Source organism: Lygodium microphyllum, chromosome 17 (genome assembly GCF_053477565.2).
Source record: "Lygodium microphyllum isolate KBCC chromosome 17, Lygodium_microphyllum_v1.1.10, whole genome shotgun sequence".
Lineage (NCBI taxonomy): Eukaryota > Viridiplantae > Streptophyta > Polypodiopsida > Schizaeales > Lygodiaceae > Lygodium > Lygodium microphyllum.
The window spans coordinates 71,353,611-71,381,080 of NC_141151.1; the positions used below are offsets into that span (position 1 = coordinate 71,353,611).

Genomic DNA, 27,470 nt, shown 5'->3' on the forward strand with positions numbered 1-27,470 from the left:
TCACTCTTCTTTAAACCTCTCCTTTAGTCAATAGGTAGGGGGGTCATGGCACCGTCGCTATTTCTCGGTGAATGTTCAGGTAAATACGCATTGAAAAGGCTTGCGAGGACGAATGCAGGTTTGGCTATGGCGCGTTTAGGGATTGCAGGCTGGAGCGAGCCCCTCTCTACCGAGGGCTTGTTTCAAAGGAGGATCAGTGCGGACATGCGGGCTTCATCGTCAGCTGCTGGTGACAAATATGCATGACAGCTTGAGGAGGAAGGGCAGCTATGCGTTTCCAACTGCGGCGTCTGGCTTCGAATGCTGCATCGGTGCTCTCTTGTCCTGCACGAGCTTTGGTATGGTTTCTTTCCCCCGAAACTACGTTGTGGCTAATTGTGTTACTCAGAAGAAATTTTACAAGAAGTACAAGCGCTCAACAGTCTAGCCGGAGCTGTCTGTAAACCAGAAATCACTCATATACACAAGCATTTCGAGCTTTGTTATGTAAAGGTTGCTGTATATCATCCCTGTTAGCACTTTATAACGTAGAAGTAGTTCTGCATTAGAAGAATTGTCAACAAAGGTTACTATGCAGTCAATTCTCTCGACCAGTCTAACAATGGATGTGAAAAATGCACTCACGCCATTTTTGAGTGGTTTTCTAGTTTTACCCATTTCACTGGCTGTGCGTCTTTTCTTGCTTCTGCTAGCATCATACCCCGATTTCTGGGATTTGTTGCACTGCTTTCTTACACAATGATGCAGCCGTGCATGCTAAACACATCAGTCATGGAAATGGCTTTGCAACAGGTGAGTTGGTAACGCCTTAAGAGTTTCATTTCACTATTGCATGCTGAAAATCAACTTTAAAGGCATGACGCTATTCAATATAAAGGCAGATGCTCATAAAATAGTGACTGCAGGTGCCTCCAGATCTGCATCTGCAAATTTCATTGACCCTATGGCAAGCGTTCATCCAAACTCCATGATTTCTGAGGTACTCTTGTCATTCGATGGATAATGAGTTGAAGGGCAAATGCCTACTTTTGCTGCTTAGTGTGAAACTTATGTAATGTCACACAAAATAGCAGAAATTTTATAGCAGTAGTGACAGTGATGCTTTCTCTTCTTCTTCACGGGACAACTGGAACTCTTAGTCTCTCAAGGATTCTCTCAGCATTGCCTATGAACTTGATGTGTGGTCTTGACATGTAGGGTGTAGAAATTGGACCTTTCTGTACAGTTGGACCTGGAGCCAAGCTGGGAAGGGGTTGCATTTTGCAGCCAAATAGCCATGTTTGTGGCGAAACAGAACTGGGTGAAGAGTGCATCCTTCATACGTAAGTTTTCGTGTCCAATTTCTATTGTTCTCAACTAAGCCTATTGAGCCGTTGTCAGACGTATTGTGTGCCTTTATCACGTAGCACCTTTTAGTATTCTATTTTGTTAGACAGTGGCGCGGTGGTAGGTGCTGATATCCCAGGGTACACTATAATTGGCAAGAAAAATTCAATTGGTCACTATGCTGTGGTTGGAGTTAAGTGTCAAGATATGAAATACAAGGTCTTATCTCTCTCCAGGTCTTTGCTTTCTCCAAGTTGTGATGATTAATTTTTCATGTTTATTTTGCATCACTTAATGTGGGTTCTCCTGGAAAACTTTGTCAGGATTTTGATCACAAAGTTAGTCCATTATACACAGGTTCATAATATCCATTAATTGTCTAGTTCAATACTCTTGTAAGGATGTCAAAATTTGATATAGAGTGATGTGCATATGCATAGGTTCAGCACCAAACTTTCTTGGAATTTTCCCTTGTGTGCTGACTTGCAGCCCTTTTAAAAGACACAGTAGGATATCAAATCCTTGACTCCTTCTATAGATCTTAGTAAGGAGGAGGAAGAGAGAAACTAACAAAAGAATAGGGTACTTCCACTTAGGTGCAATAAATAGAAAGATAACCGCCTTTTACTACTAGTTATTACCTCAAACCCAAGATGATTTGTGGCAGTAGTGGGAAACGATGGATGTTGGGGGCTTTCCTTTGGTATCCTCAATACCTATGTTGGTAGTAGGCTCTTGGACTATTGGTGGTGACTTCAAAAAATTGGAGAGTAGAGTAGGGTGAACATGGAGAGGAGAGAGAGAGAGAAAGAGATAGAAGAACAAGAAGATCTGCTGTATAAAGTATGCTGAATACAAAGGAATGCAGATATGTACACGGGCGCAGTCCGTATGTCCGTGTATCTCGACCTTGACAATGTCTCCCTGCTGGACACCTTGAAGTCTCTTGCAATTTGCCTGATTTCTGCCCTGAAATCTGCAACTGCAAGAATGAGAGTGTGCTAGTGTCATGCTATTTATAGCCTCCTGAAAATGCCAAGAAAAATCAGGTCGACTGCATTAAATGCAGCCAACTGTGCAGCAGTCCGGCTGGACTGCCACGTGGCAGTTTGAATGCATCCTGCATGGCTGCGGCTGACGTGGCATTGACAGACGAACAAACCTTCTCCGCACATCGAAACTCTCTCAAATGATTGCATGGCTGGAAAATTGCATATGTATACAGCCTATCTAAGAAAAATGCCTATCCAAGGGATGACAATCTCTAACATAGGGGGCATGGGAAAATTACTCCTTTTGTAGTTGATTTTTCCAGAGATTTTACCTTTTGTGAGAGGGAGGGATGCCTAGTGTTCTTGTGGGGCTATAGATGGTTGGGTGTTGCCTTGTTTGGGAGGGTGGATAGGTTCTATTTTGGTGAGTGGGATGCAAATGGGGTGGGCATATGGACCAATTAGCTGGGATTATTTTGTCATGACATGCTTTAGTCTTGGTATCACTAGGCACCTCTGCTTTTGCCTTAGACCCTTGGAGCTTGTTCTTATAAGACCTTTGATGTGATCAATGAGAGAAGAGGTGTGCAAATAGATGCAGGAGTTTTGGAGCTGGGATTGGGGGCAAGTATGACTTGTAGAGGAGCTAGCTTAGACCATTGATGTGAGTCTAGAAGGATCTAATAGAAGGGGGCTTTTCTAAAGAAATAATAGGGGTTGCAATTAGGCATCAATGCATGTAATTTAATGTTAATCTATGCCTTAATTTTGGTGGCTCACCACAGCTGTCATTGCTCCCCCCCCCCCCCCCCCCCCCCCCCCCTCTCTTTCCCCCCAAAAAAAACAACAAAACAAAAACCCCCAACACCCAAGTTAAAAAAAAAACCCAACAAAAATGTTGGAAAAGGGTCCTAAGAATAAGAAGAAGGAGAAACACACTTCACCTCGTTTTAACTTTAAATTAGTTTTGATAATGTAAAGCAATCCTTTATTCAATTATATGGCATGGGTGTTGATAACAAGGATCATCGGTAGCTAAGATGGAAGTAGAACACAGCCTACCATAACAATTTGAGAGAACTACCTTGAAAAGAAATTGTTGTACCATAGCTCAAAAACTTGAGAGGAGAACAAGAGTCAATGCGATAGATAGTTGAGTGTGCTCGAAACTCGACCATGGGAGAGAAGCCACTAGCTAGGTCTCCATATTAATAAGAATACGAAGGCATGCTTGATCTTGGGCCTTGGGAGAAAGGACCACTATCCTTGTCTCCATGTTGGATGACATGTGAAGGTGCAACCACCAAGGCATGGCTGAAAATCCAAGGCTTTGACCTAGATAAATGCAAATCTGTCCACATTTCATTAGATTGATTTGTTAGCATTCATGATTGTCACGATTTGTCATCTTCTACCTATGAGCCTTAGTTTGAGTCAGATGAGGACTTTATAAGTTTTGATATGTTTGTCCTATTTTTTACGGTGCCCATACTCCCTTCTTTACTCGAAGAAGATTGGCTTGATGGTTCCAACTACTTGCTTTGGTCATGTAAGGCGGAGTGTATCCTTGATACCTTCGATCTTTAGGAGTTTTTTACCATCCTTTTCCTCGTCCAATGGATGATCCTACCGTTGTATCATTCATGGATCGTGTGGCCTTATGGGACCGGCTCAACTCTAGAGCTTAATCTTTCCTCTTTGTGAGCTTACAGGATCCTATTGTAGTACATGTATGCAGGTTGTGGAAGGCAAAAGAAGTATGGACAAAGCTTGCTTCTTTGTACCATCAGAAGACATTTATCCATCAGATTATTCTCGAGAAGAAATTGTGGATGTTCACTATTGATGATTCTTCTTCCATGAAGGATCGTATCAATGAGTTGGAGGATATACTGGACGAGCTTGTATCCCTTGGTAGGATGATCTCTTTAGAGGATATGGCTATCATTCTTTTGACTCAGTTGCCATCTCCTTGGTTTGATGTCTTCTACACCAAGCTTCTTATATCGAGGACCCATGAGAAGCTTCTATGGAAGGAGCTTGCCTTGCTCGTTTTAGAATATGATGAGTGTACTATAGAGGTTACTAGTGGATCCACCTCCACCAAAGCTTTTGTTGCAAGTTCGAGAGGGGTGAAGAAGGAGAAAGGAAAGTCACAGGCTAAGAGACAAGAGAGTTCTGCAAGCTTTGACTCTGAATTAGAGAAGCCTAAATGCCCCCCCTTATCATGGGAAGAGGATATATTCAAAGGAGAAATGTTGGAAGAAATATCCTCACCTTCGTTCGAGAGCAAAGGATGGAGCTAAAACATTCAAGCCTTTGACCTCTACTCCAACGGTTACCGATGAGTTAGTGTTCCTTCGTATTGTTGAGTTGGATGAGCCTTTTTCAGTGATTGCCTTGTCTTCTAAGAGGCCTTGGCTGGTTGATAGTGAAGCTTCTAGTCATATGACTCCACAAGGTGATTTATTGAAGGATCTATGCCATTTTGAGGGTTTAGTCATTGTTGGTGACATTGTATCGGTGTCTATTTTTGGTGTCGACACTTCGCCTTTGTTTCTCGTCTGCATGTTGTTTATAGGCTCTTTATGTTTCGAACTCGGGCTTTTCACTCCTCTCAATTTATGGCCTTACTATATATCACGGGGATGTGAAATTTTGAGATGCTCTAATCTTGTCGGTAACATTTGATTAAGATATTAATAAAATGTGCAAGGTTGTTTAGTACATATGATGCACATGGTAGTTATTTCATGGTAACAGGCTAAGGACCTGGAGGATGCGGTGGATGTCAAAAGGCAAAAGTTGCAATAAGTTATGCATGATAGGTACTAAGTGGTACCCGGTGTTAGATTTTGGCCTAGATCAATTTATTGGCCACTAATGTTAGTGGTGACATTAGAAATTAGGCATTAGTTAATTAATTAATGCGGTCTAAGGGTCAATCATTGCTCAGGGATACTTGGAAGACAAATTGGCCTAGCCAACTTAATTATTGGTTGGTGGAATTAATTTTTTGAGCACTAAATATCTATAAGATTAAATTTCAAAAATAATTTTTAAAATTAATGTAATAAGCTGGATAATGCGAGAAAATGGAATTAGAAGGTTGCCACTTGGGCAAAACTTACCTATGCAAGTGGGAAAAACGTTTTTAGTGGCTGGTGGAGTGTATTTTAGTCGTTGTGAGAGAGAAGGAGATTGTTAGAGAGCAAGGAGAGGTTGCTGATGTGATTTGCAGCCACCATGGATTAGTCCTACAGTATGTGACAGTAGTTTGGAGCCCTCTAAGAGCAGGTGTAGCAGCCCAAGGTCCTTTGGTGCAGATGACAGTATACAAGAGGGGGTAGTAGTCTTTTTTGGTGGTTCCAAGCTGTAAGTGACAGATTTCATGGTTGTTTGAGCAAGGTAGTAGTAGCTTTTTAGCGCTTCTCGCGATTAAACTCTGAAATTTCTCTCTATAGCGTTCTCTCTCATCCCCTAGCCATTTCTCAAGTTATCTAAACATTTTCTAGTAGTTTGAGCCATCAGAGGAAGAGATTTTAGTCAATCTTTGCTATAAACCCTGATTTATAATCGCCTCGGGATACATGCTCAGAATTGAGAGCCTAGGACTTAAATTCTAATAGCTGGATTTGAGGAATTTCAGGGAGATTTAGGAGGCCAGCTAGCCAATATCAGATTTGGAGCTGAATTTGTCTTTCAAGGAGCAAGGTGAAGGCCAATCCCCAAGCAAACCAAGGGGCAAATTGGTTTGGAGACTTGTTGGTCAATGTTGACATTAAAAGACACTTGGATTAGCAGAGAAGATCAAAGGATCTCAGTTGTACTCCTTCCATTTGCAATATAAGATAAAGAAATACCGCAAGGGGTGTCAATTTTAGGGCCAACTGAGTATCCAATGTCCAAGATTAAAGTTGTAAAGTGTGCATTTTCAGTTTATGTGAATTTTATGCTTGTTGTAATTAGTACTTAATTAGGTTATTTACCACCCTATCCGAGGAGGAAGGCTAGTTTCACTACGCTTGGTATCTTGGATGTCTTTACCAAGTAGGCCGTTTGTATTGAGGATTTTTCTATAGGGGTTGTTATCACGGCAGGTTTGCAAGAGAGTTGTCTTTATTGACTTCATTTTCCTTCTCTTATTATTTCCCTTCTCTTATGCAGGGTTCTCTGATGCAGTTGTCTATTGCTACACCCGTTCTCGCTTGTGCAACATCTATTCCATAGGTTCCTTCACATCCCGCACCCTCTCCTTCCGTGGTTCCCTTGTATCCCCCATCTCTTTCAGTGGGGGATGATCTTGGTGTTTCATAGAGGGTTTCCTAGGATCGTAAGAAGCTTCTTCACATTGTCATTCCTCTTGTCACCCTAGGATTTGTTTCTCCCTTGGCCTTTTGCCACATTAGGATCTGAGAGGGGGTGTGAGCATTCATGATTGCCATGCTTTGTCATCTCCTGCCTATGATCATCGGTCTGAGTCAAACGAGGACTTTAGGAGCTTCGACCCTGTTTGCCACTTGTTTTGATGGAGGATGTAGCTCGGGTTATTGCCTTTGAGTCCATTTTCTCCTCTAGTGAAGAATTTATGTCAATTTCTTAAGCAGTTTTTGCATATTTTAGTCCGCCTCACCTGTTGGACATTGTCTATCTTTTCCAAGATTTTTCTGAGCACTTTTGACATTTTACGAGCATTAAATGTTGGTTGGTTGGTCGGCCATATTTTTGACTCGAGATTTCAGTCGGCCGATTTTTTATGGGTGTGCCTATATATTTGGCACTCGTCCCTCTTGGCAAATGCATTGTCCCACATCTTCCTTCGTCCTTGGCAGGTGCACACTCTGACTCTGTCATCTTCCTTTGTCTTTGGTGCTGTCATCATCATTAGCCTAATTTGGTGCCCTCACTAATGTTGTGGGCTGCGTGCAAGGACTGATTAGTCCTCCTTTTGTATTCAATATTTCTTCCTTGTTCAGTGCAGATTTCTTTCTTATTTTCTTGCAATCTCTCTTTGTTCCTTTGTCTTTGTATTCGTGTTCCCTAACGTTGTGCACTCTCACACGATCTTATTCAAATTGGGAAATTTATACAGATATTTAGAATGGTAGATCAATGTCAAAAAGGACGTGGATGGAGTCAACAACTCTCACCATGGTCTACAAATGTTTTTGACGGTGAGGAGAGAGTGTAATGGAATCCTTTGGTGTGAATGGTTGCAATGGATTGTGAGTCATGACACCCTTTGAATCTCCCCTTTGAAGAAAATAGGGAATCCAAGGACTCATGAATGAGACATCCAAAGAATGGAAAGAAGGCACGTTTCCCAAGAGTAGGAAAGAAAGTATTTGAGACTAGGGTAGATGTAAAGCAAGGAGCATGCAACATAACAAGTGGCCTTTCAAGGTTGGATAGTAGAGGGATGGTAGGTACTAGGGAGGGGTATCACAAGTGATTTCCTTGATGCTCATGGTGAAATGTGTCCATGGACTCATATGAGGGAGAACGGATGTGTAGCTTGTGTGGAGCCATGGGTAGCTGACAATCACTCTCTTGTGGGGAGTGGACATTGGAGATAAAGATGGTGAATGGCCAGCGTCTTTGGATGGAGTAGATTGCAAAGCCGAGGGTTGTGGGAGGAGTCATTGAAGATAGGTGGGGGAAACCTTGTTGTAGTCTCAAAGAGGACTTATTTGCTGAGGGGGTCTCTCGGCCTCTTAGTGCTCAAAAGGACTTGGCACATATTATAGGTGCTTTATTGCCTTGAGCAAAGAAAGAACCGGGAGAGGAAACATCCATGACAATTTGTGTTGCCTTGATTTGCTCGGAAGGGCTTAGCATCGTTGGTGTTTTATTACCTTGAGTATAAAGCTCAGATAGCTAATGCAAAATGCCCATAATAATTAGTTGGCACAAGGAGTGCCTTTGGAAAGACACATACTATGATGGTGTGGGGAGCAATGGTCAATGATGACAAGTTGAGGTGGAGTAACCTCTCTTGCTGCAATGGTGCGCCTAGTGGTCCATGTTGTAATCTAAGTAGAAAAGCCATAGCACTGGTGTGGCAAACTTGTAATGGGAGAGTGGGAGGGAGTAAAACATAGTCCTTAATGTTGCAATGGAATAGAGTGAAGGAAGTTGAGTAGACAATGGTCTTGTTGCTCCCTACAACTTGTTATCGTCATGGAGATTGAGGATCTTTAGCTCCAAGTGTACCTTTGCTTTGATAACCATATAAAAGACATCAAGCAAATGGCTTTGATACTAAAGAAACGAGAAGGATTGAAGTGGAGAAAATAGGAGTGTATGACAAACTCTACTGGTAAATGAACTTAGAAACACAGAGAAGGGAATAATGAATCATGATGAATGGAATCAAATGTTGATACAATGGCCTCAGGACTTTGTGTCTCTAGGATTGGGGTTGAGGAGAGTCGATTAATTGGTGATGAGAAAGTAGCTTGAGATGACTACACTGTCGTGGTTGATGAAGGGTGGCATCACTTGTGGAAGGAGTGAAGAGGGAGCGAAATACAATCCTTCGGAAAGTGCGATATTGAAGAAGACATGGATAGATGTGTGTAGTAGTGAAGAGAGTGAAACATAGCCCTTCAAAACAGAGTATGTATGAACATGACTAAAACACAATAACGCAGATAGTAATTTGATAAATGCAAACCCTAAATGCAAAATTCAAAAACTCAAAACACAAACACACAAACACAAATAGACAAGAAAGAGAATTCTAAGTGAATGAATCAATGCCATATATGAATGAGAGAATGTATAGAATGTTTGAGGGCAAAGCTGTCCAACAACCGGTGGCTCTCGTGGGAGTGGGTCGAGGGAGATGTCAATGTGCGTTGTCCATCAGAGATGGAGCCCGAGTGCAATAACCACTAGTCGGAGCAAAGGATGATGAAGAAAAGTGCTGAAAACACAAAAACGACCTCTTGAAGATGATGAGACAACCGATCATTGGCAACAATGGGACGCTAGGTGACAGTGTAGACCATGTAGCAACAGTTGTGGGGGGATAAATAGCTAGTGGAAGAGGGTTGATGGTTGAAACTTTAGAGTTGTGTTCTTTCTATCCATTCTTTTGTTTGTGTTTGAGTTTTGAGTTTTGCATTTAGGGTTTGAGTTTTACTTTCTATGTCTGTGTTTGTCTTCTTGTGCTTCTGTCACGACCATATACTGTGTTTCCTCAGTGTAAACCTTAGAAGCGACTCCATACTCTTCTTCACATGGTATCAGAGTTGGTGCTCTTATAAAGAGTATCCCTCTGATGTTGTGGGGTGCTAGTCCTTGCAGGAGGCACACAATACGACTCGTAATCGAATCACAATGTCACAAACACCTTCTTCTCGTGAGCCCATGATGTCTTATCACGCTTCTCCATCATTGGAGGCCTTGAGGAGGCGTTAAGGACCCGATGAGGAAGATGATACTCCACATTCACCCTCACCATCACCCTCTTATGTTTACTCCTATGCTAGATATTCCAAATTTCATTAACCTCACAGAGGAGTTTGAGGAGTACTTGTTGGGAATAAAGGCCCTTGTGCCTTTAAATATGCTCAGGGTGTGAACAGACCCTTAGCACTTGTACTTACACATATATATATCTATCTAAAAACCTAAAGGTACTCTCTCGTCATTGTACCAAAAATCGTGCACACTCTTTGCTCTGCTCTCTCTTCCTCTCTGTGTCTCTCCGCGCCTAAGAAACAACTGTCTCGATCTTCGTGTTTGACCCGTCACTACAAACTGGTATCAGAGCTGTGGTTGAGGTGTTCGTACCTCTTGGAGTTCAAGCAGGATAGGCGAGCATGTCGTGAGACGATTGATGGGAGTTGTAGCCTGAATAATGTGGCATTCCGTCATAGGCAACAGGTCGTGATCTGCAGAAGGCTCTAGCGTGGAGAGTGTACGCCTGGCCCCCAGCGTGGAGTGGCGGGAACTGTAGCCGTGGATCAGGCGACACTCTTTTGTGCAACGGAATTGGAGACGACGCCTGACGGACAACGCCTACGAAGCATTTGACTCGTGCAAGAAGCGTGATGGGGTAGTTGCAGCTAACAAGCTGCATGACGAAATCATTGGTGGCGGCCTCCACATGTGACTGATCAGCTGGCTAGATTGTCGACACGCGATGCGACAGCAGGTACCGGGCGGCGACTTGCACGACGAGTCCGTTGACCTGTCGTTCAACATTTTTTTCCTTCAAAATTCATTTTTTGAAGTTTCCCTACCAAGGTTCACGCGTGGAGGCACAACACAAATTTCCGTGCAATTCAAGCCCAAAAATTTGGGGCTTTTTCCGATTTTGGGATCTTAACACAGAACTAAACAATCTGACTCAGAAATTGCAAAGTCGGTGCACATTTGCCTGGGAATTTTGGGGCTTTTCACATTTTAGTGAAATTCTTTCAATTTCTCTAAAATTAGTGCACGCAGGACTTGGAAAAGTTGGGGATTTGTCCAGATTTGGTGCGAGAAAGATGCAATAGTGATATCTATCTCAGAAATTGCAGGAATCTGTGAAATTTTGCCTCTGACATTTGGGGCTTTTCATGTACAAGCACAAATTGGGCTGAAATTTACCCAATTTCTCGACATTGATGCACATTGGACCCCATGCAATTTGGGGCTTTTGCAGTTTGGGCAAAATTTGTGCACCATCTGGTCATTCTATGTACATGCAGGTTCAATTCTGCATATGCTATATGGACTCGACTGGAAGAATTGTATGCACAAAAGAGTGCTGCAAGCAAAGTGTATTGGCTGAAAAAGCTTATGGATTTGCGTATGAGAGAGGGTATAGCAATGTCTACTCACTTGAGTGAGTTTAACTCTATTTTCAGCTAGTTGGTTGCCTTGAAGTTCTTGATTGATGAAGAATTTAAGGCTACGTTTTTGCTTTGCACTCTTCTAGAGAGTTGGGATACATTCAGGACTGCTATGAGCAATTCCAATGCGATTCTTTTGTATGTTGATGTAGAGAGTGCTCTACTCATGGAAGAAATGAATCGGCAGAACAATGCATCCAGAAAGTCTTCTAGTGCTTTGCATACTAGGGGCAGATCACAACAGAAAGGCAAATCTGATAGCAAGGGATGCAGTAAATCACGTGGCAAAGATGTTGAATGTCACCATTGTGGTAAGAAGGGTCACTTTAAACGTGATTGCTACAAATGGAAGAAAGAGAAAGGAAAGGGCAAGAAGACAGATGATAGCAAGGAAGAGAAGAAAGAGGGTCAACCCAAGACGAGCAATGTCAAAATTGAAGAGGTGAATGTAGTCACTCATGACAGTGAGGACAGTGGGAATGACGTACTTTTGTTCTCTTAACACTTTGGTGCACATGCTTTACTTGCAGATACAGATGAGGACATGCATACCTGGATTCTCGATTCAGGTGTTTCCTTTCATGTCACTCCTCATTGAGAGTGGTTCTCTGTCTATACAGAGGGTCGACATGGTGTTGTCCATCTTGGCAACAACTATGTTTGTGACATTGCAGGTGTTGGCAGTATGCAGTTGCAGTTTCAGCATGGCTCTATCTTCACACTTGAGCATGTACAACATGTACCTCAGCTCAAGAAAAGCTTGATTAGGACAGGGCAGCTAGATGATGATGGTTTAGGGTCAGATGCCAGGATTATCTTTAGGGGGAAAGAAATATTTTGTCACCTTTGTTGATGATGCTATACGAAAGGTATGGGTTTATCCTATTCGTAGCAAGGATGAAGTGCTTGACAAGTTCAAAAAATTCATGGCATTGATTGAAAATCAAACTGATAAGACACTCAAGTGTCCTCGCTCTGATAATGGTGGGGAATATGTGTCCAAGGCCTTTCAAGCATTTTGTGACAACAAAGGGATAAAGAGGGAGCTCACTGCCTCTCATAATCCACCCCAAAATGGAGTTGCAGAGTGTATGAATTGGACCATACAGGATAAGGTCCGTACGATGCTGTCTCATGCTGCATTACCCCATGGTTTTTGGGCAGAGGCTGTTATGTTAGCAGTACACTTAATTAATCGGTCACCAAACAGGTCTTTGGGAGGGGGGGGGGGGCGGCGAGTTCCCCAAGAAGCGTGGTCGGGCAAGCCACATTCATATGCTCACTTGAAAGTGTTTGGCTGCGAGGCTTTTGTGCACATTTGTAAAGAAAAATGCAACAAACTTGAGCCAAAGTCCCGTGAATGCATTTTTCTAGGATATGGTGACGAGGGTGAAATGGGGTATAGATTGTGGGATCCCGAGAAAAGGAAAGTAGTACGCAGCAACGATGTTATCTTCCGGGAAGATCGCATGCATAAATAGCTTGAAAAGATTGAGGAGGTCGGTAGGGTTGTATTCCCGGAAGAAATACCTTTTGGACAGCAAAATGTACCCGCTGTACAACAGCAAATACCTGCTGTAAATGAACCTGTAAATGCAGAAAATAATGATGGAGATGATCGGCCAGCTATTGCCCATGATAATGAGCCACTACATGTGCAGGAACAGCCAGGACAACAAGTTGTTAATGCTGATTTGCAGGCTGAAATGCCAGGACAGCAAGCTGAAAATGCTCAACAACCAGTCAACAATGATCATTGGGTTAGGAGATCGTCTAGGGCTACTAGACAACCTGACAGATTCATTCTTGGTACAAATTATGTGGCTGATTATGTAATGTTGACAGATTGTCGCGAACCGTCTTGCTTCAAGGAAGCAATGGACAGATAGGGCAACAAGAAATGGTATAAAGCCATGTTGTCAGAGATGAAATCTCTTGAGAAAAATGGCACTTGGGACTTGGTGCAGTTGCCTAAAGGGCAGAAAACACTTTCATGCAAATGGGTTTACAAGATGAAGGTCACTTCTGGTTCCTCACCAAAGTACAAAGCAATGTTGGTTGCAAAGGGGTACAAGCAGAAGCATGGAATTGATTTTGATGAGATTTTCTCTCCTGTAGTCAAGATGACTACATTGAGAACCATTTTGGGCTTAGTTGCAGCTGAAGATATGGAGCTCATACAGATGGATGTAAAGATTGCATTCTTACATGGTGATTTGCATGAAGACATATATATGCAGCAGCCTGAAGGGTTTGTGGAAAAGGGGAAAGAGAAGATGGCATGTAAACTCAAAAGAAGTTTGTATGGGCTGAAACAAGTACCAAGAGAATGGTATCATAAGTTTGATACATTTATGCAATCTCAAGGTTTTCATAGAAGTCAAGTGGATCACTACTTGAACACTGAGAAGGTAGTAGATGACAGCCTGATTATCTTGGTTCTGTATGTTGATGACATGTTGATTGCTGGTATGGGTACTCATGCCTTGGATTTACTGAAGCAAAGTCTTCATGGCAGCTTTGACATGAAGGATCTTGGTGATGCCAATCACATTCTTGGCATGCGAATACTCAGAGATAGGTCAAAAGGATTACTCTATCTATCTTAGCAGGAGTATATCTCCAAAGTTTTGCAGCGTTTCAATATAGAGGGGGGGAAAACAATTGGGGTTCCATTGTCTCCATATGTGAAACTCAGTGTAGAGGACAGCCCTACATCTGATGATGAGAAGGTTGAAATGGCCAAGATACCATATGCTTCAGCTGTTGGCAGTTTGATGTATGCTATGGTTGCTACACATCCTGACATTGCCTTTGCAGTGGGAGTGGTTAGCTGATACATGACAAATCCTAGCAAGAAGCATTGGGATGCAACGAAAGGTATTATGAGATACCTCAAAGACATAAAGGAGTTATGCATCTGCTTTGAAAAGCAAAAGGCATTTGTTGTTGGCTATACGGATGCAGACTATGTTGGTCCCGCGGATTGTAGAAAGTCCACTTCTAGGTATGCGTTTACTTTCATAGGAGGAGCAGTCTCTTGGATCTCCAGGCTACAAAAGTGCGTTGCATTGTCTACTACAGAGGCAGAGTATGTGGTTGCCACTGAGGCATGCAAGGAGGCTTTATGGCTTTCACGTCTGGTGGGAGAGCTTGGCATCATAGAGTTACCTATTTTCCATTGTGATAGTCAGAGTGCTATCATGCTAGCACGGAATCCTGTCTTTCATGCAAAGACAAAGCACATATAGGTAAAGTATCACTTCATTAGAGATGTACTTGATAGCAAGAGCATTGAGCTTGTCAAAGTGTATACAGATGATAATCCTGCAGACCTTCTCGCGAAGGGTTTTCCAGCAGAGCGGTTTGCTCATTGCCGACAGATGATGGGAGTTGGATAGATATACGTATTTCAGCTTTGTACATATCTAGACTTAGTTGATTCTTTTCTCCTCTTAAGGCACATTGCCTTTAGGTGGGAGGTTGTCGGGAATAAAGACCCTTGTGCCTTAATGTGCTCGGGTGTGAACACACCCTTAGCACTTGCACTTATATATCTACCTAAAAACCTAAAGGTACTCTCTCGTCATTGTACTAAAAATCGTGCACACTCTGCTCTGCTCTCTCTCGAAAGCTTAGGTGATGATGAGCAGTCAGAAGGACAGGACTCTGATGACGAGGAGTATGAGGACTGTCGCTCTACGGGAGAGGAGAGTGAAGAAGAGATAGATACAATAGAGTACGACACGGAAGGAAAAGCGATAGAACAAATCAGGGCAGACTCGAGGCCTAGGAGAGGAAGGACTAGTCAGAACGAAAAAGGAGTCATGCGAATGGAGTGTGACAGATCCTGGCTAGAACACATAGGAGCCGTGGATTACGAGCAAGCTGGAGTTGCACGACCACGGGTAATCCCAGTGCTCAAGACGGATGCACCTACTAAACTACGATCTCCTGGGGAAACACCTTCCTCAAGTGAGGGATGCAAGTTTAACTCAGAGTCGGAAGTCAGCACTGAGAGTGATCCCGAGATACCACAATCTTCTAAAGTCAAACGCACCAAGGGAGACTTGCCAGTCCACCTAAGACACAGGAGGCTAAAGGAGGAGGTACTTTCGTTACAACATGGAGAGTCTATGTATATACAATAATGTGGTTTGGTATAAAGAATACCCTAGCTTTTTTCCAAAGGAACATGTAGGAGATATTCGGTCCCTATTTGATTGATTTCATGAGAGTCTTTTTAGATGACTTCAGTGTATTTGGGACACTCATGCTCCACTTGATGCACCTCCAGTTGTGTCTGACAAGATGCCAAGAGGTTAGTTTGAGGTTGAATCCTTTAAAATGTGTATTTGTTACCCCACAAAGGTAGCAACTATCATGTAGGCCACTGTACCAGATTCACTATCCACAGCTCTTTGATTCTTGGGACAAATCCTATGGCATGGATACCACCTACAAATCTTGGCACAATTAGCTATTCCCTTGAATTAGTTGTACCTTTCTAATTGTGGAGGCAATACGACATTTGGGACGATTGGCGATCCATCTTTATCATCTTGGCTAGGCCTTATGCCAGGTTTGTACAACCCTTTTGAGTCGTTCGAATTAAAACGCTCTCTTGTTTTGACTTTTGGTGTGTAGGATCCGGATGGTCAAATGTATTAATAAAATTTTAATAGAGGGGGTTCAAGAAGCAGACATTCATCATCGGGTATACCTACATCTTTTGTTTCATTTAAGCAAGTCAATTACTCTTCTCTCCCTCCCATCCCAGCCTCTTCTTTTGAAGCCATATCACACTCATTTCAAAACCTTGACTTACATTCCACATCTGCCCCTATACATTGGGAGTTGGACCCTTTGTCTCCACTCCTAGTACATTCTCATTTTCTATTCCATATTCACGCTTTCCTACCACATCATACCATAGTGCATCGTTAGGGGGCATCTCACCTCTTAACACTATCACCTACCCTTTCCTACAAGCCACTCCATACTATGGGGCTTCATTACAAGGAATGCCACCCTCTAACACAGTTCCCTCTACCTTTCCTCATGTAGGCACATCTTTTCCAATTGGGATGGCTATGATGGGCATCCCTCTCACTACCCCCAGCTATACAGATATCATGACCTCTCAGATGCATGAATTTTTATCCTCTGCTTTGGATGTGTCATGAGACTTTCCATGGATCACTTCTACGCAGGAATTTCAATCCTCTGCACCATGTGTCCCTATGCCTCCACCATGGGGTACTCATGCGGTGACAATGCCCATGCCTTGTCATTCCATGCAAACATTTGGATCCACCATGCACACTTTTGGTATGTCTAGTGGGCACTCTGGGACCCATTCCCAAGTGTATTTTTTTCCATCACAATATCCACCCTATCCGGCTTATTCAAGCACTGTTGCATCGGTCAAGAATGCCTTCACGGACAAGACATGTTTCAACGGGTCGAATTTCACCACTTGGTCAAACTATGTGCATCAAGTGCTTTCTCTGAACTATGTGCAGCAAGTGCTTTGTAAAAATATTGAGGATGCATGCTTGGGTGGATCATTAATGAGCAAGTAGACAATCATAATGAGACATAAGTAATGACAAAAGATGACAATGGATATTACTTAAGCATAATGCAAGTACAACTGAATGAGAATGATAGATGGAATTGGTGTGGAGATGAGTGTTTTTTATAGGCTTACAGTAGGTGGTATTGGTAGGTGGAAAAAGGTGGAAAGGGACCATGGTATTCACCAACTGTGGTTTTAATAAACCATGCATACATGACCTAGTCTAAGGCTTTATTTGCAGTGTGATCCTTTGCCTTGCTGTTCATTACAAAGGGGCTATAGATTAGGTGTGATTGCATATTTCTCAACACCCCTCCTCAATCACAACCAAGAATAGCACTGAGTATACAAAGGCTATCATGAGTAGAACCTTGCTAAGTGTAGACATGGTAAAAACCGACCATGTAAAGCTAGAGGGTGTCACAAGGCCTCACTAAGTGTGTAGAGACTGTAGTGCAAAGGTTACATGAGGAGTATAAGAGCTTATGGTAAGAATATTAGGCAAATATACATTTAAAATCTAAAAAAATCTATTAGAAAATGAGCTGTAAAAGAGGGACTGGTGAGTCCTATCCTTTTGCTCTTGGGTGTCTTTTTTTTCTTCTTCTCCATTGTTGTCTTCATCTTCTTTGACTGTTGTAAGGTGTGCTCTTTGAGATCTTTGCCTAGCACAACAAAACTTCTCAATATGCCTAGTTCTTTTGCAAAAATCACAAACTATGTCCTTCCCTATGTCCTTCATATAGAGAAGTTGTTGGTCTCCTCTTGGGATGCTTGCTTTTCCTTTGCTCTTGATCTTCTTTTCCTCTTCAAGGAGAGAGACTTTGATATCCACTAGCTTCGGCTTTGGCATGTTGATTAATGTGGTAGACACATTATCATACTCGGGTGAAAGACTCTTAAGGAGTACTCCAACGCAAATGTATTCATCCATCTTTAAGTTGATTCTTGCAAGTTGTGTCAACAAGCTTTCCATGTAATTCAAATAAGTCGCAAGTGAGGTACTACTCTTCATATCAAGCCTAAAGAATTGAATTAGCAAACCATATTTGGAGGATTTAAAATGTGCTCCAAACAGGGTCTCTTATCTTTCCAATGTCTCCTTAGAGGTCTTACACTCATCAACATGATGAATGTAGTTGTCATCAAGCTCTAGCTTGATGATGGCTTGAGCTTTATCGTCATTTTGTTCCCATATTAGTGAGAGTGGAGCTTCCCTTGGCTTCTTTCCTTGACCACACTTGCGATAGACCACAAGTCTTTCTTCATCAGGATCAGTTTGATCCTTGTTTGCCATTTATGGAACTCGTGGAACTTGACACCTTTGAATTGGCATGAGGGTGAATCTTTGCCCATTTTGATGGCAGGAACAACAACAAATAATTGAGAGTAGAGTAGCAAGAGAGTTGAAGTTGAATGTGTCAAAAGACACAAGAAGCACTAGTGCCAAAAAGCATTATGTGAGTATCAAGAGATACTTTGATGTTGGATCTTGATGTTGAATCTCCTCCTTACTGATTTGAAGTGGTAGCTTTGCTGAGGATTGAGTGTAGTAGATCAGAGAGTCAGTGACACGATTGAGCCAAAGGGAGTGAGAAAATGGAGTGAAGTATGAGCTTGGAGTTCAATGGCTATGGTTGCCTTTAGGGTTTCTGACATGCGATTGGTTTTTTCTTCCGTGTAGCTCAACACGACGATTATCGATCAAGATTTTTGGTGAGTAGGTAGCTTAGTGGTATGGCTTTGAATGCCCTATGATTCAGATCAGCATTGTAGAGTGCATGGGTTGCGTGAAGCATACGACCAAGAAACAAGCGAAAATAGGCAGCGGGTGGAAGCGCAATGTTGGAGTGAAGAGAGGTCAATGTCGCCATGTGAAGTAATAGGCAGTTGCGTTTAGAGCAGGAGACGATACCCCCAGAGTAAAGCACAAGCTGAAATGGCTTGGTTGGAGATAACTAGGTCCTCCAAGATAGGCAGGTAGCTATGGAGGTAGGTGAGGAAATCATGGAGAGGAGGGAACCAAAATTCAACCTGTGATGACTTGTTTGACTTAATTGATGACCCTAGTTACTGATTAGCAATGAGACCCGCTATGATACCATGTAATAATATTGACGATGCATGCTAGGGTGGATTACTAATGAGCAAGCGGACAATCATAATGAGACATAAGTAATGGCAAAAGAGAACAATTGATATTACTCAAGCATAATGCAAGTACAACTGAATGAGAATGATAGATAGAATGGGTGTGGGGATGAGTGCCTTATATAGGCTTACAATAGGGGGTATTGGTAGGTGGAAAAAGGTGGAAAGGGACTATGGTATTCACCAACTTCGGTTTTAATAAACTATGCATACACGACCTAGTCTAAGGCTTTATTTACAGTGTAGTGAAGGAATTCTTCATCTTAATACTAGAGGAATTCCTCTCCATTCCCCTAGTCTCACATTCCTCTCCATTCTCTCTCCATTCCCCTAGTCTCACAGAACTCAAGAATCGACGAATTTTTGGGGGCGCAAAAAAAAATTTGCTTCACACTAAAAAAATGAGCTTAAAGCTCTTTTGATCATTCGTTAACTCTAATGATTAAATAACCAATTCGTTTTTCCCATGTTCATACTTTTCAGAAGTGGTTTCGGCCTGAACAGAGGGCCAAACAAGCTCGGAATCGCGATCCGATTGGACAACTGGCTACGTGGCATTGAAATCTATCAACTTGGTCTCCATCACATGCTTTCTAACTTTCAGATCTGGTAGCTGCTTCATAATGCCAAACCTTCTTTGCCTTGCTGTCCATTACAAAGGGGCTATAGAGTGGGTGTCATTGTACATTTCTCAACATGCTTGAATCTCGAGGTCTTTGGGACCTCGTTGTTGGTCTTTAGCCTATGCTCGAATGTCACCTAGTTCACCTTGATTACATCCGTCGATGTCGAGCTGGCAATGCCACGGCCAATGTCGAGCTGATGGAGGATCATTGGGACCTCGTTGTTGGTAAAGTCTGTGCTCGAATGTCACCTAGTTCACCTTGATTACATCCGTCAATGTCGAGCTGGCAATACCACAGCTAATGTCGAGCTGATGGAGGGTTTGCTTCTTGAGTTTCACTGTCAGGTACAACAGTTTCCTCTCGCATCGGAATGTTGGAGTCATCTCTCAGACCCCTATGTGGCCAAAGATCGTACTCGGCATATAAACATTAATTTTGAGCTTTTGGAGTTTTCCATTAAGGAAGGGGATGATTTGAAAGTCAAGTTGGACGAATATCGGCGGTTACTTGCGGAGTTTGTCACTATTGGCTCTCCAAAGTTAGATGACAAGGTCACATTCTTCTTGAACAAGTTGCCTGACAAATACTTCTATTTTATTCAGCACATTATCTCACTATCTAGATTGCCAACCTTCTACAAGTTTTGAGTGTCAATACTGCATTATGCAAGGCTGCATGATCAAGTCCACAAGAAGTTCTCCACATCCATCCATTTAGAGAGGCGAGGATTGATTTACCTTTTCACGGGAGCGAAAACCACAAATTGCAAGAACTCGCAAGATGCGAAGGCAAGCCAAAACAAGGGTGACACCACTTCCTCTAACGGAATAAAGAACCACGACCCCTTTGGCAACAGATTTCTAAGAAAAATATGTTTTGCACACATTGCCAGAGGTGAAGCCATGTGTATGAGGAGTGTTGTACTAAGACCCAAGGTCTTTCTCCTAGAAAACCACATTAGACTACTACGACTATGTAGTTTAGAGGGGCTACATCTCTCGTTGCTCCCCCATCTACTCCTCTTACCCCCATAGTTGTTGGATAGGTGGCACGCGGACAGCCTTAGCGGCCATCTTTCTCTACTTCTGAGGGGTTGGCTGATTGGTTTGCTAGCATTGATCCCATTGCACTATATGCATCCATAGCACATTTGCCTTCATCTAGGACAACCTCACCACCTTGTTAGGAGTTTTACTAGCAGCCTCTTGCTAGCGGGCGTATGTGATGGTGACCATCCTCTTAGCTTTTTTCATTATCGTACTCTTAGGACTTTAGACTATAGCGTTGGGCCCATAGGAGTCTTGTCTTTTTTTCCCTTTTATTTTTAAGTCTTTCGTTGCACACACACACACACATACACAAACATTTGCATTATTGCACTTGTTCCTTCAGTTAATTTTCCATTTCAGTTTTGTTTTTTTTTAAAGAGTATCTCACTACTGATCTCTGCGATTGCAAATCTTGCTCTCTTTTGTAGACTTTTTTTTTAGTGCACGGCCAACATGTAGGTTTGTCTAGTCCTAGTTGGGCTGGAGACATGGGATGCGCACCATTCCATTCATGGTTTCATCTTCCTAGGAGTTTTACTCTTTTGCCAGCATGGAGGCTTTCTCTCTCGAGGCGGATTGTGTAGCATCTCTCTTGATGCTATCATGGTGGTGACTTCTATCTAGCTTTTGCAGTTGGGATGCTTCTTCTCATCATGGTTCTCGGCACCATATGAAGAATGACATTTAGCTCCTCTTCCTTCTTCGGCATAGATATTCAAGTTGAGAGGGGACTCCTACCCTTCTCGGTATTCTACAGTGTTCGGCACTTTGTCTTTGACATCAGTCTTTCCCCCTTGTTGTACCTTCACCCTTTGCATTGCATGATTTCATTATCTTTGTACTAGGGCGCTTGGGCAAGCGAACAATTTCCCAAGGAGGGACATTGTGCAAGTGGCACGTGCCGCATGAGCATTTCATAGCATGTAGCATACTCATTGTGCAGAGCACTACTAGATGGATCCTAAGCTGTTTTCACCGGCCGTTTGTACACCACCCCACCATTACTTCATCACCATTTCCTTGTCATTGACATCCTCAAGTGCATGGGTACCTTGTCTGTTTTGTAATGGGTTGGGCCTAACCATCTCTTCTCATTCTTTCGTTTTCTCCTGATACTCAATCGACTGCAAACCATCTCCCACTTTAACAACCACAAGAACAAAAGTTCATTATAGTTCCATCCGCCTTTGTAGGGCTTGGTAGGCCATTAGGCAGTCAAGGAGCACCTTTTGTTCGATGCCCTATCCTCTTTGCTACTTGGATTGCCTTGGTAATATAACTATCGCCTTTGTAGTCTTGGTAGGCCACTGGGCAGCCACTGTGTACCCTTTGTCCAATTCCCTGGTTGCTTTGGGGCGGGACACCTTGGGCAAAATGGGTTAGCTTCCTTCCTCACCATGTTTTGGGCTTGTGATGGGATGTTGAGTTAAGAAATGCATTCCATGCTGATTAGCCACTTAAACAGCCCCAAAACAAGCTTAATTTAATGAAAACCCTCAAATGGGGTGCGGTTTGAGAGAGTTTAGTGAAATCGTAATTTGGGAGGACCCATCCTCATCTATAAATAGACATGTTGTCCTTGTTCGGCCTCGATCCCTTTTTGTGCATGTTTCTCATCCTTGAGTGCAGATTTCAGCTTTTAGTCCACACACACGTGGCTGTCTAGCCCCATCGATTGCTGGCTGCCACTCCATCTGTTGCTACTCCAGTGCTTGGCGTCCCTTGCTACAGCTGCCACCCATGGAGTGACCCCCTTCTAGGTTGCGTTTGGCATCCATCTGGCATCAACCATCTCCAACATCTTCATCACCTTCTGTAGCTTGCTTTTGGTTCCAAACCAGCTAGGTGACAGTTCCTACACACTCTAGTTGCTTGCGTTTGGTGTCTTTTTCTCGAGGCGATAGGTGCTTGTGCTTCTCCTTATCTTGGTGATATCTTCAGCTTGCATTTATACTCATCTGGGAGCCTCCTTCCCACTTCCACACTTCTCCTGCTTGCGTTTGGTGCTCCAGGCCCTGTTGGCATCATTGTTTTGTAGCATCCTCTTCTTTTCCCACTCCAAGTGGTGTTCACAGACTTGGGATCCGTCTTTGATGGACGTCACTCTCCGACACTACTCTGCCCTTGGGCGCACTGTATACTCTTACATTCATTGACTTCAGAGTTTTCTTTCTATCAATTCTTTTGTTTGTGTTTGAGTTTTGAGTTGTGTTTAGGGTTTGAGTTTTGCTTTCTGTGTCTGTGTTTGTATCCTTGTGCTTCTATCATAGTTGTACACTCTGTGTTTCCTCAGTGCAAACTCTAGCAGTGACTCCACACTCTTCTTCATAGATGGAACCACAATGAATCCTTTATTTTCTTGTTTTTTTTTGGGTTAAGAATAGATATGGTTTGTGGCCTTTCAAGTAATTGTGCCCTATGGGGAGAATGAACAAGGGTGGTTAGATCCAACACACTTGAGGGTGTTGATGACGAGGGAAAGGGTGATGAAGGATAGTGAGATGGTGGTGAGGTCGGAAAGAACCGGGAAGGAGTTATAGATGACCTGCACACTTTGTAGAAGGCTCGAACAATGGAGGAAATCTGTGTTCTTTGTGATAGATCTGCTCCAAACAGCAAGCTGAGTGTGATTTTCTCTTTGTAGATCCTTTGAGTCCTCACTTTGGTGATGATACCATGTGAGAATGTGCAATGAAAGAGGAAACCCAAACACAGAGAGAGAAGGGAAGAGAGAGACTGCAATTGAAGAAGAGAATGGAATAAGAAAATCTGCACTGAACTTTGAAAGAATGCTTAATATAAGGACTGATCAGTCTCTGCATGCAGCCCAAGGTGTCAATGAGGGCACTGGATCAGGCTGATAATGGAAGGCAGCACTTGAAGACAGAGTGAGTCTTGAACGTCGAAACGATCTGCCCCAGACTGGAAGACAGCTATCAATAGCCAAAAGTGGCCAGAACTGGTCAACCAGCCGAATAATATAATAATGCAGTTGGCCAGTCATAAACTGGCCAACCAGCCTGCATGGGGGGCGGAAATGTTGACATCAGCTGGTGAACAGGCTGCCCTGCTCCAATCACAAATATCCAGTCTCAAGACTGCTAGAAAAGCTGGAAACTGTGCACTGCATACTGTGAACACAGCTGACACTCACTGAAAAAGAAATGCATGTTCTAGAAAATAGGCAGGAGATGATTGTGCATGACAAACATGACTGCTAACACAAGTAGGTACTGTATGCAAATCAATTTGTCAAAGGCATTAAATATTTCTACTAGTCAAAACAATTGTATACATCTTGCAATGATAAGCAATAGATTGTACAAAAAATCCTAAAAACAACATTTTGGTGAAAGATTACACTCTTTCTTGTGAAAATGGGGAGAGTAGTAGCGAAGCATTTTTCATGTTCTGCAACATAAAAGGATTTTGTGCGTTCAATTTAGATTTTATTGAAAATAGAATATGTTAAGAGGTGAGTAACCAAATAAAAGTTTAACATTTAGCTGGTAGGTATACAGTTGTTTTGCTTTGAACTTAATTTAAGTCAAGGTTGAAAAAGCCCAATAAAATCTAGGAGGGCAGACGATTTCAACAAGTGAAAAGTAAAATTTGAATCCATAGCAATGCGATGGACCCTATAACTTCATTTGGGCTTTAGGATTCTTCAGGTTTATCAAGCATCTAGGAGTTCTCCTAAGCTACAATACATGGCTTAAAGGCAAATGAAAGCCTTGGGGGTTTAGGAATTCTGTTCCAATAGAGCTTGACGTTTGAGCAGGGAAAGCATGTCTTCTATTTTTAGTTTGACTTGAGCTATGTGTGGTGACAATTCGGTGCTAGTTCTTAAACATCGATTATTAAAGCCTTCTAGTTGTTGAATGTTGAAGTGGTGCAGGAAGGAGATAAATGTGAGTTGTGTATAGGGGATGGTAATGACATCAGAGAGTATGCTAGTATCCACAGGTCTTCCAAGTCCAGTGATAAAACGGTAAATTTGTGTCTTGCAATGTGTAGCTTCAATCATTATCACTCTTGTCATTTGGCTTCATATTTGAAATGAAAAGCAGCATGTTTTGTTTTGTCAGATTATTGGGAATGGAAACCTTATTATGGGTTCCTGCCACATTGCACATGACTGCAAGCTTGGGAATAATAATATATTGGCGAATGGCAGTCTTCTAGGTGGCCATGTGATAATTCAGGCAAGTAAATCCAGAACCCTTGTTCTGAAGTTCTATTATGATACAAGAGGTTAGAGACGTTTGATAGCTGCTGTGCTAGTAAAGTCAGTGGTGCTGTCCAAGTTTTTAACAAACAATGCTAAGCAGTAGGAGTCACTAATGTTTTGTGCAAGACCTTAGTGCAGAGCAGGGCTTTGGGATATTGGGTGGGCTGGGGTCAGGGATGATTGCTGGACTCATTAAATCTGGAGACTTCTTAGACTTCTTAGAGGCTTCAATGTTCACAGGGGGATTGTCTGCTGTTTGTGTGCCTTACTCAAGGTTAGCCTGAGTGTCCAGCAAAATTGCCATGTGACTTGGTGGGTGTGGGCATGGCTGGTCTTTGCTGTACCTCTTCACATCATGGGATTATAAACAGCTGGTCTGCAGTCATGTGGCATGCCATTTTCAAGAACTCAACAGCTGGTTATGTTCGTTAAGTGACCCCTCGACCTTTGAATCATCAAAGCAGAGCTATCCCAATCATTGTGGTAATTTGAAACCATAGTTATCATAGCCGTAGTGACATTGGTTCATGTTTCCCGAAAATGAAGACACATCAGTTGGTTAATCAGAACTGCTTACTAGGGACACTGTTTTCAATGCTTCCGTTGTAGATGGAGCTTCTGATTGCAAAGATGTATCCCCTGGCACACAAAAAGAAGTGCACAATTTGAATTGCCTGTATTTTCCTGATCCACAACCCAAGAAAAGGATATCACCAGTTTGAAAGTGGTGTTATCCAGTAGTCCTCCAGGTGTGCTGTGTAGCTGGATTTGTTCGCTACCAGCTCTAAGAACTAAATTTCCCAACTCTATGTCATCAATATGTACTCGAGATTATGCCTTTCCTTCTAGGCATAGATAAAATCTTATAGTGCTCGACTGCTAAGTCCATGTATGTATCCTATCTGCACATACATTGGCATGGCTCTCGCTCACTCTCATAGCTAATTTGTGGAGGGGGTGTATTTTTAAAAAATAGTAAGCTGAAGGTTTGGCACTGCCAACCCCAAGGTAGAGAGGAACAAGTGTTTGGACTCCTTGTGATATGTATCATGCTTGTTCTTTCATTTTTCAAAGTTAAAAGACAACTGAGTCAATATGTTTTTTTCTGGATTATTTTGTAATAGGATTATGTGCACATGGGAGGAGGTTCTGCAATACATCAAAAGTGCCATGTTGATTCTTATTCCTTTATAGCCGGCAATGCGATGGTGCTTAAAACTAGTGTATTTTCTCCAAAATCACTAAACAAAAATTTTAACAAAAATTCTAAATATATTGTTTTAGTCCAGCCTTCTTCTTACTTTACGTTTGTATATTCAGGTAGTTCATGATGTGCCCATGTACACAATGGTAGCAGGAGACAGAGCAGAACTTCGTGGGTTGAATTTAGAGGGATTAAGACGGCATGGATTTTCCAGTGATGAGGTGTGCATAGTTTGATCTTGCAGTTCAGCTGCGCATCCTTTTTTCTTCTGGTTCATGTTATTACTCAAAATCAGGTTAGAAGCATCAGGTTGGCCTATAGAAAGCTCTTCATGAGGACTGACTCAGATGCAGGACGGATTCAAGAAAGATTGGATTTGCTGGTAAAGTTATTTGCTCTGTGCACCCATGAACATCATATGCTACCCAACAGTTTTACCGATTTCACCCACTTTAATGTTTTGATTTGAAGGAAGCTGATGATAAAATCATGAGCGTGCATGCTGTGGCCCTCTTTATCAACTCTGTAAGGAGTTGTTTGGGTGATGATAGGAGGGGACTTTGCAGTTTCCGAAATTGGGTGCTTGCATAGGAGATTGCATGCCAATTTGATTCTCAAATAGGAGCACCCTGAAACCTGCGTACGGCCATATTCTTTCCAATTCCTCTACTGGTATAGCAGATACAAATTGGTGGACCATACCTGTCCCATGAAGTCATAAAGGCTGTCGAGAGATTTGAAAATCATTAAAACTGCTGCACCAATCACTTTAGTACTGATTTTTGGTGATATATAAGGCAATTGACACTCATTGCTTTGAAAAGCTTGTCAGCTCTTTGAAACACACAAGGCATTGACTGCCGATTTACTTTTCAGATAGAGGGGCACCTAAGAAATGGAGGGTTAAAACCCTATAGCGGTTTTCAATGCAAGATGATCAAGATTAGATAGTTTGATTGTTTCAGAACCAAGTGGAATGTGTATATGAGAGAGAGAGAGAGAGAGAGAGAGAGAGGATTACACACAAAATATAGACAAATGATCGTTGAATCTTTGATGTAATAGTACAAAGCTAGGGCATCAATGCGCAGGCCAAGGAACACACACAAAACTTTGACTTATTAAATGCTTGGTGGTTTAGAATGTGACCTATATACACACTTACACATATGTGTTTACACATGAGTATGATAAATAACTAATTGGGGGTTTACACTTGGAGCCAAAGGTTGTACACAGTAATTTGTCATACTATTGCATCAAGTTAGCAAGGAATGAAGGAGATGGGTAACAGGAAAGGAGGAAGTGGAGAGAGGAGTGAATCATAGTGGAGAGAGAATGAGGGAGGTAGGTGAGGTGGTTGAAAAGGTGCTATGGGTAGGGAAGAGAAGCATGAGTTGGTAAGGAACATAAGTGGTTGTAAAGGTGGTAGGACAAACTATTGATGTTCCAGTAGCATTA

General features: G+C 42.4%; 1 protein-coding gene across 8 annotated transcripts; it reads left to right on the top strand.

Moving 5' to 3' along the window:
* LPXA (bacterial transferase hexapeptide repeat-containing protein) lies at nucleotides 1-27,147 on the top strand. Of its 8 annotated transcripts, none has more exons than XM_087697619.1 (11): nucleotides 1-338; nucleotides 693-792; nucleotides 906-979; nucleotides 1,198-1,322; nucleotides 1,437-1,545; nucleotides 24,473-24,565; nucleotides 24,645-24,779; nucleotides 25,930-26,028; nucleotides 26,126-26,230; nucleotides 26,305-26,391; nucleotides 26,561-27,147. In XM_087697619.1, the coding sequence occupies exons 1-11, from the start codon at nucleotides 270-272 to the stop codon at nucleotides 26,618-26,620; spliced, it is 1,056 nt and encodes a 351-aa protein (XP_087553745.1). In that variant the 5' UTR covers nucleotides 1-269; the 3' UTR covers nucleotides 26,621-27,147. The 8 variants fall into 8 exon arrangements, with proteins under 8 accessions (XP_087553745.1, XP_087553746.1, XP_087553741.1 ...); XM_087697615.1 differs by having other exon boundaries at nucleotides 3-338; nucleotides 26,481-27,143; XM_087697616.1 differs by having other exon boundaries at nucleotides 4-338; nucleotides 25,930-26,013; nucleotides 26,481-27,141.
* The last annotated feature ends 323 nt before the right edge of the window (nucleotides 27,148-27,470 follow it).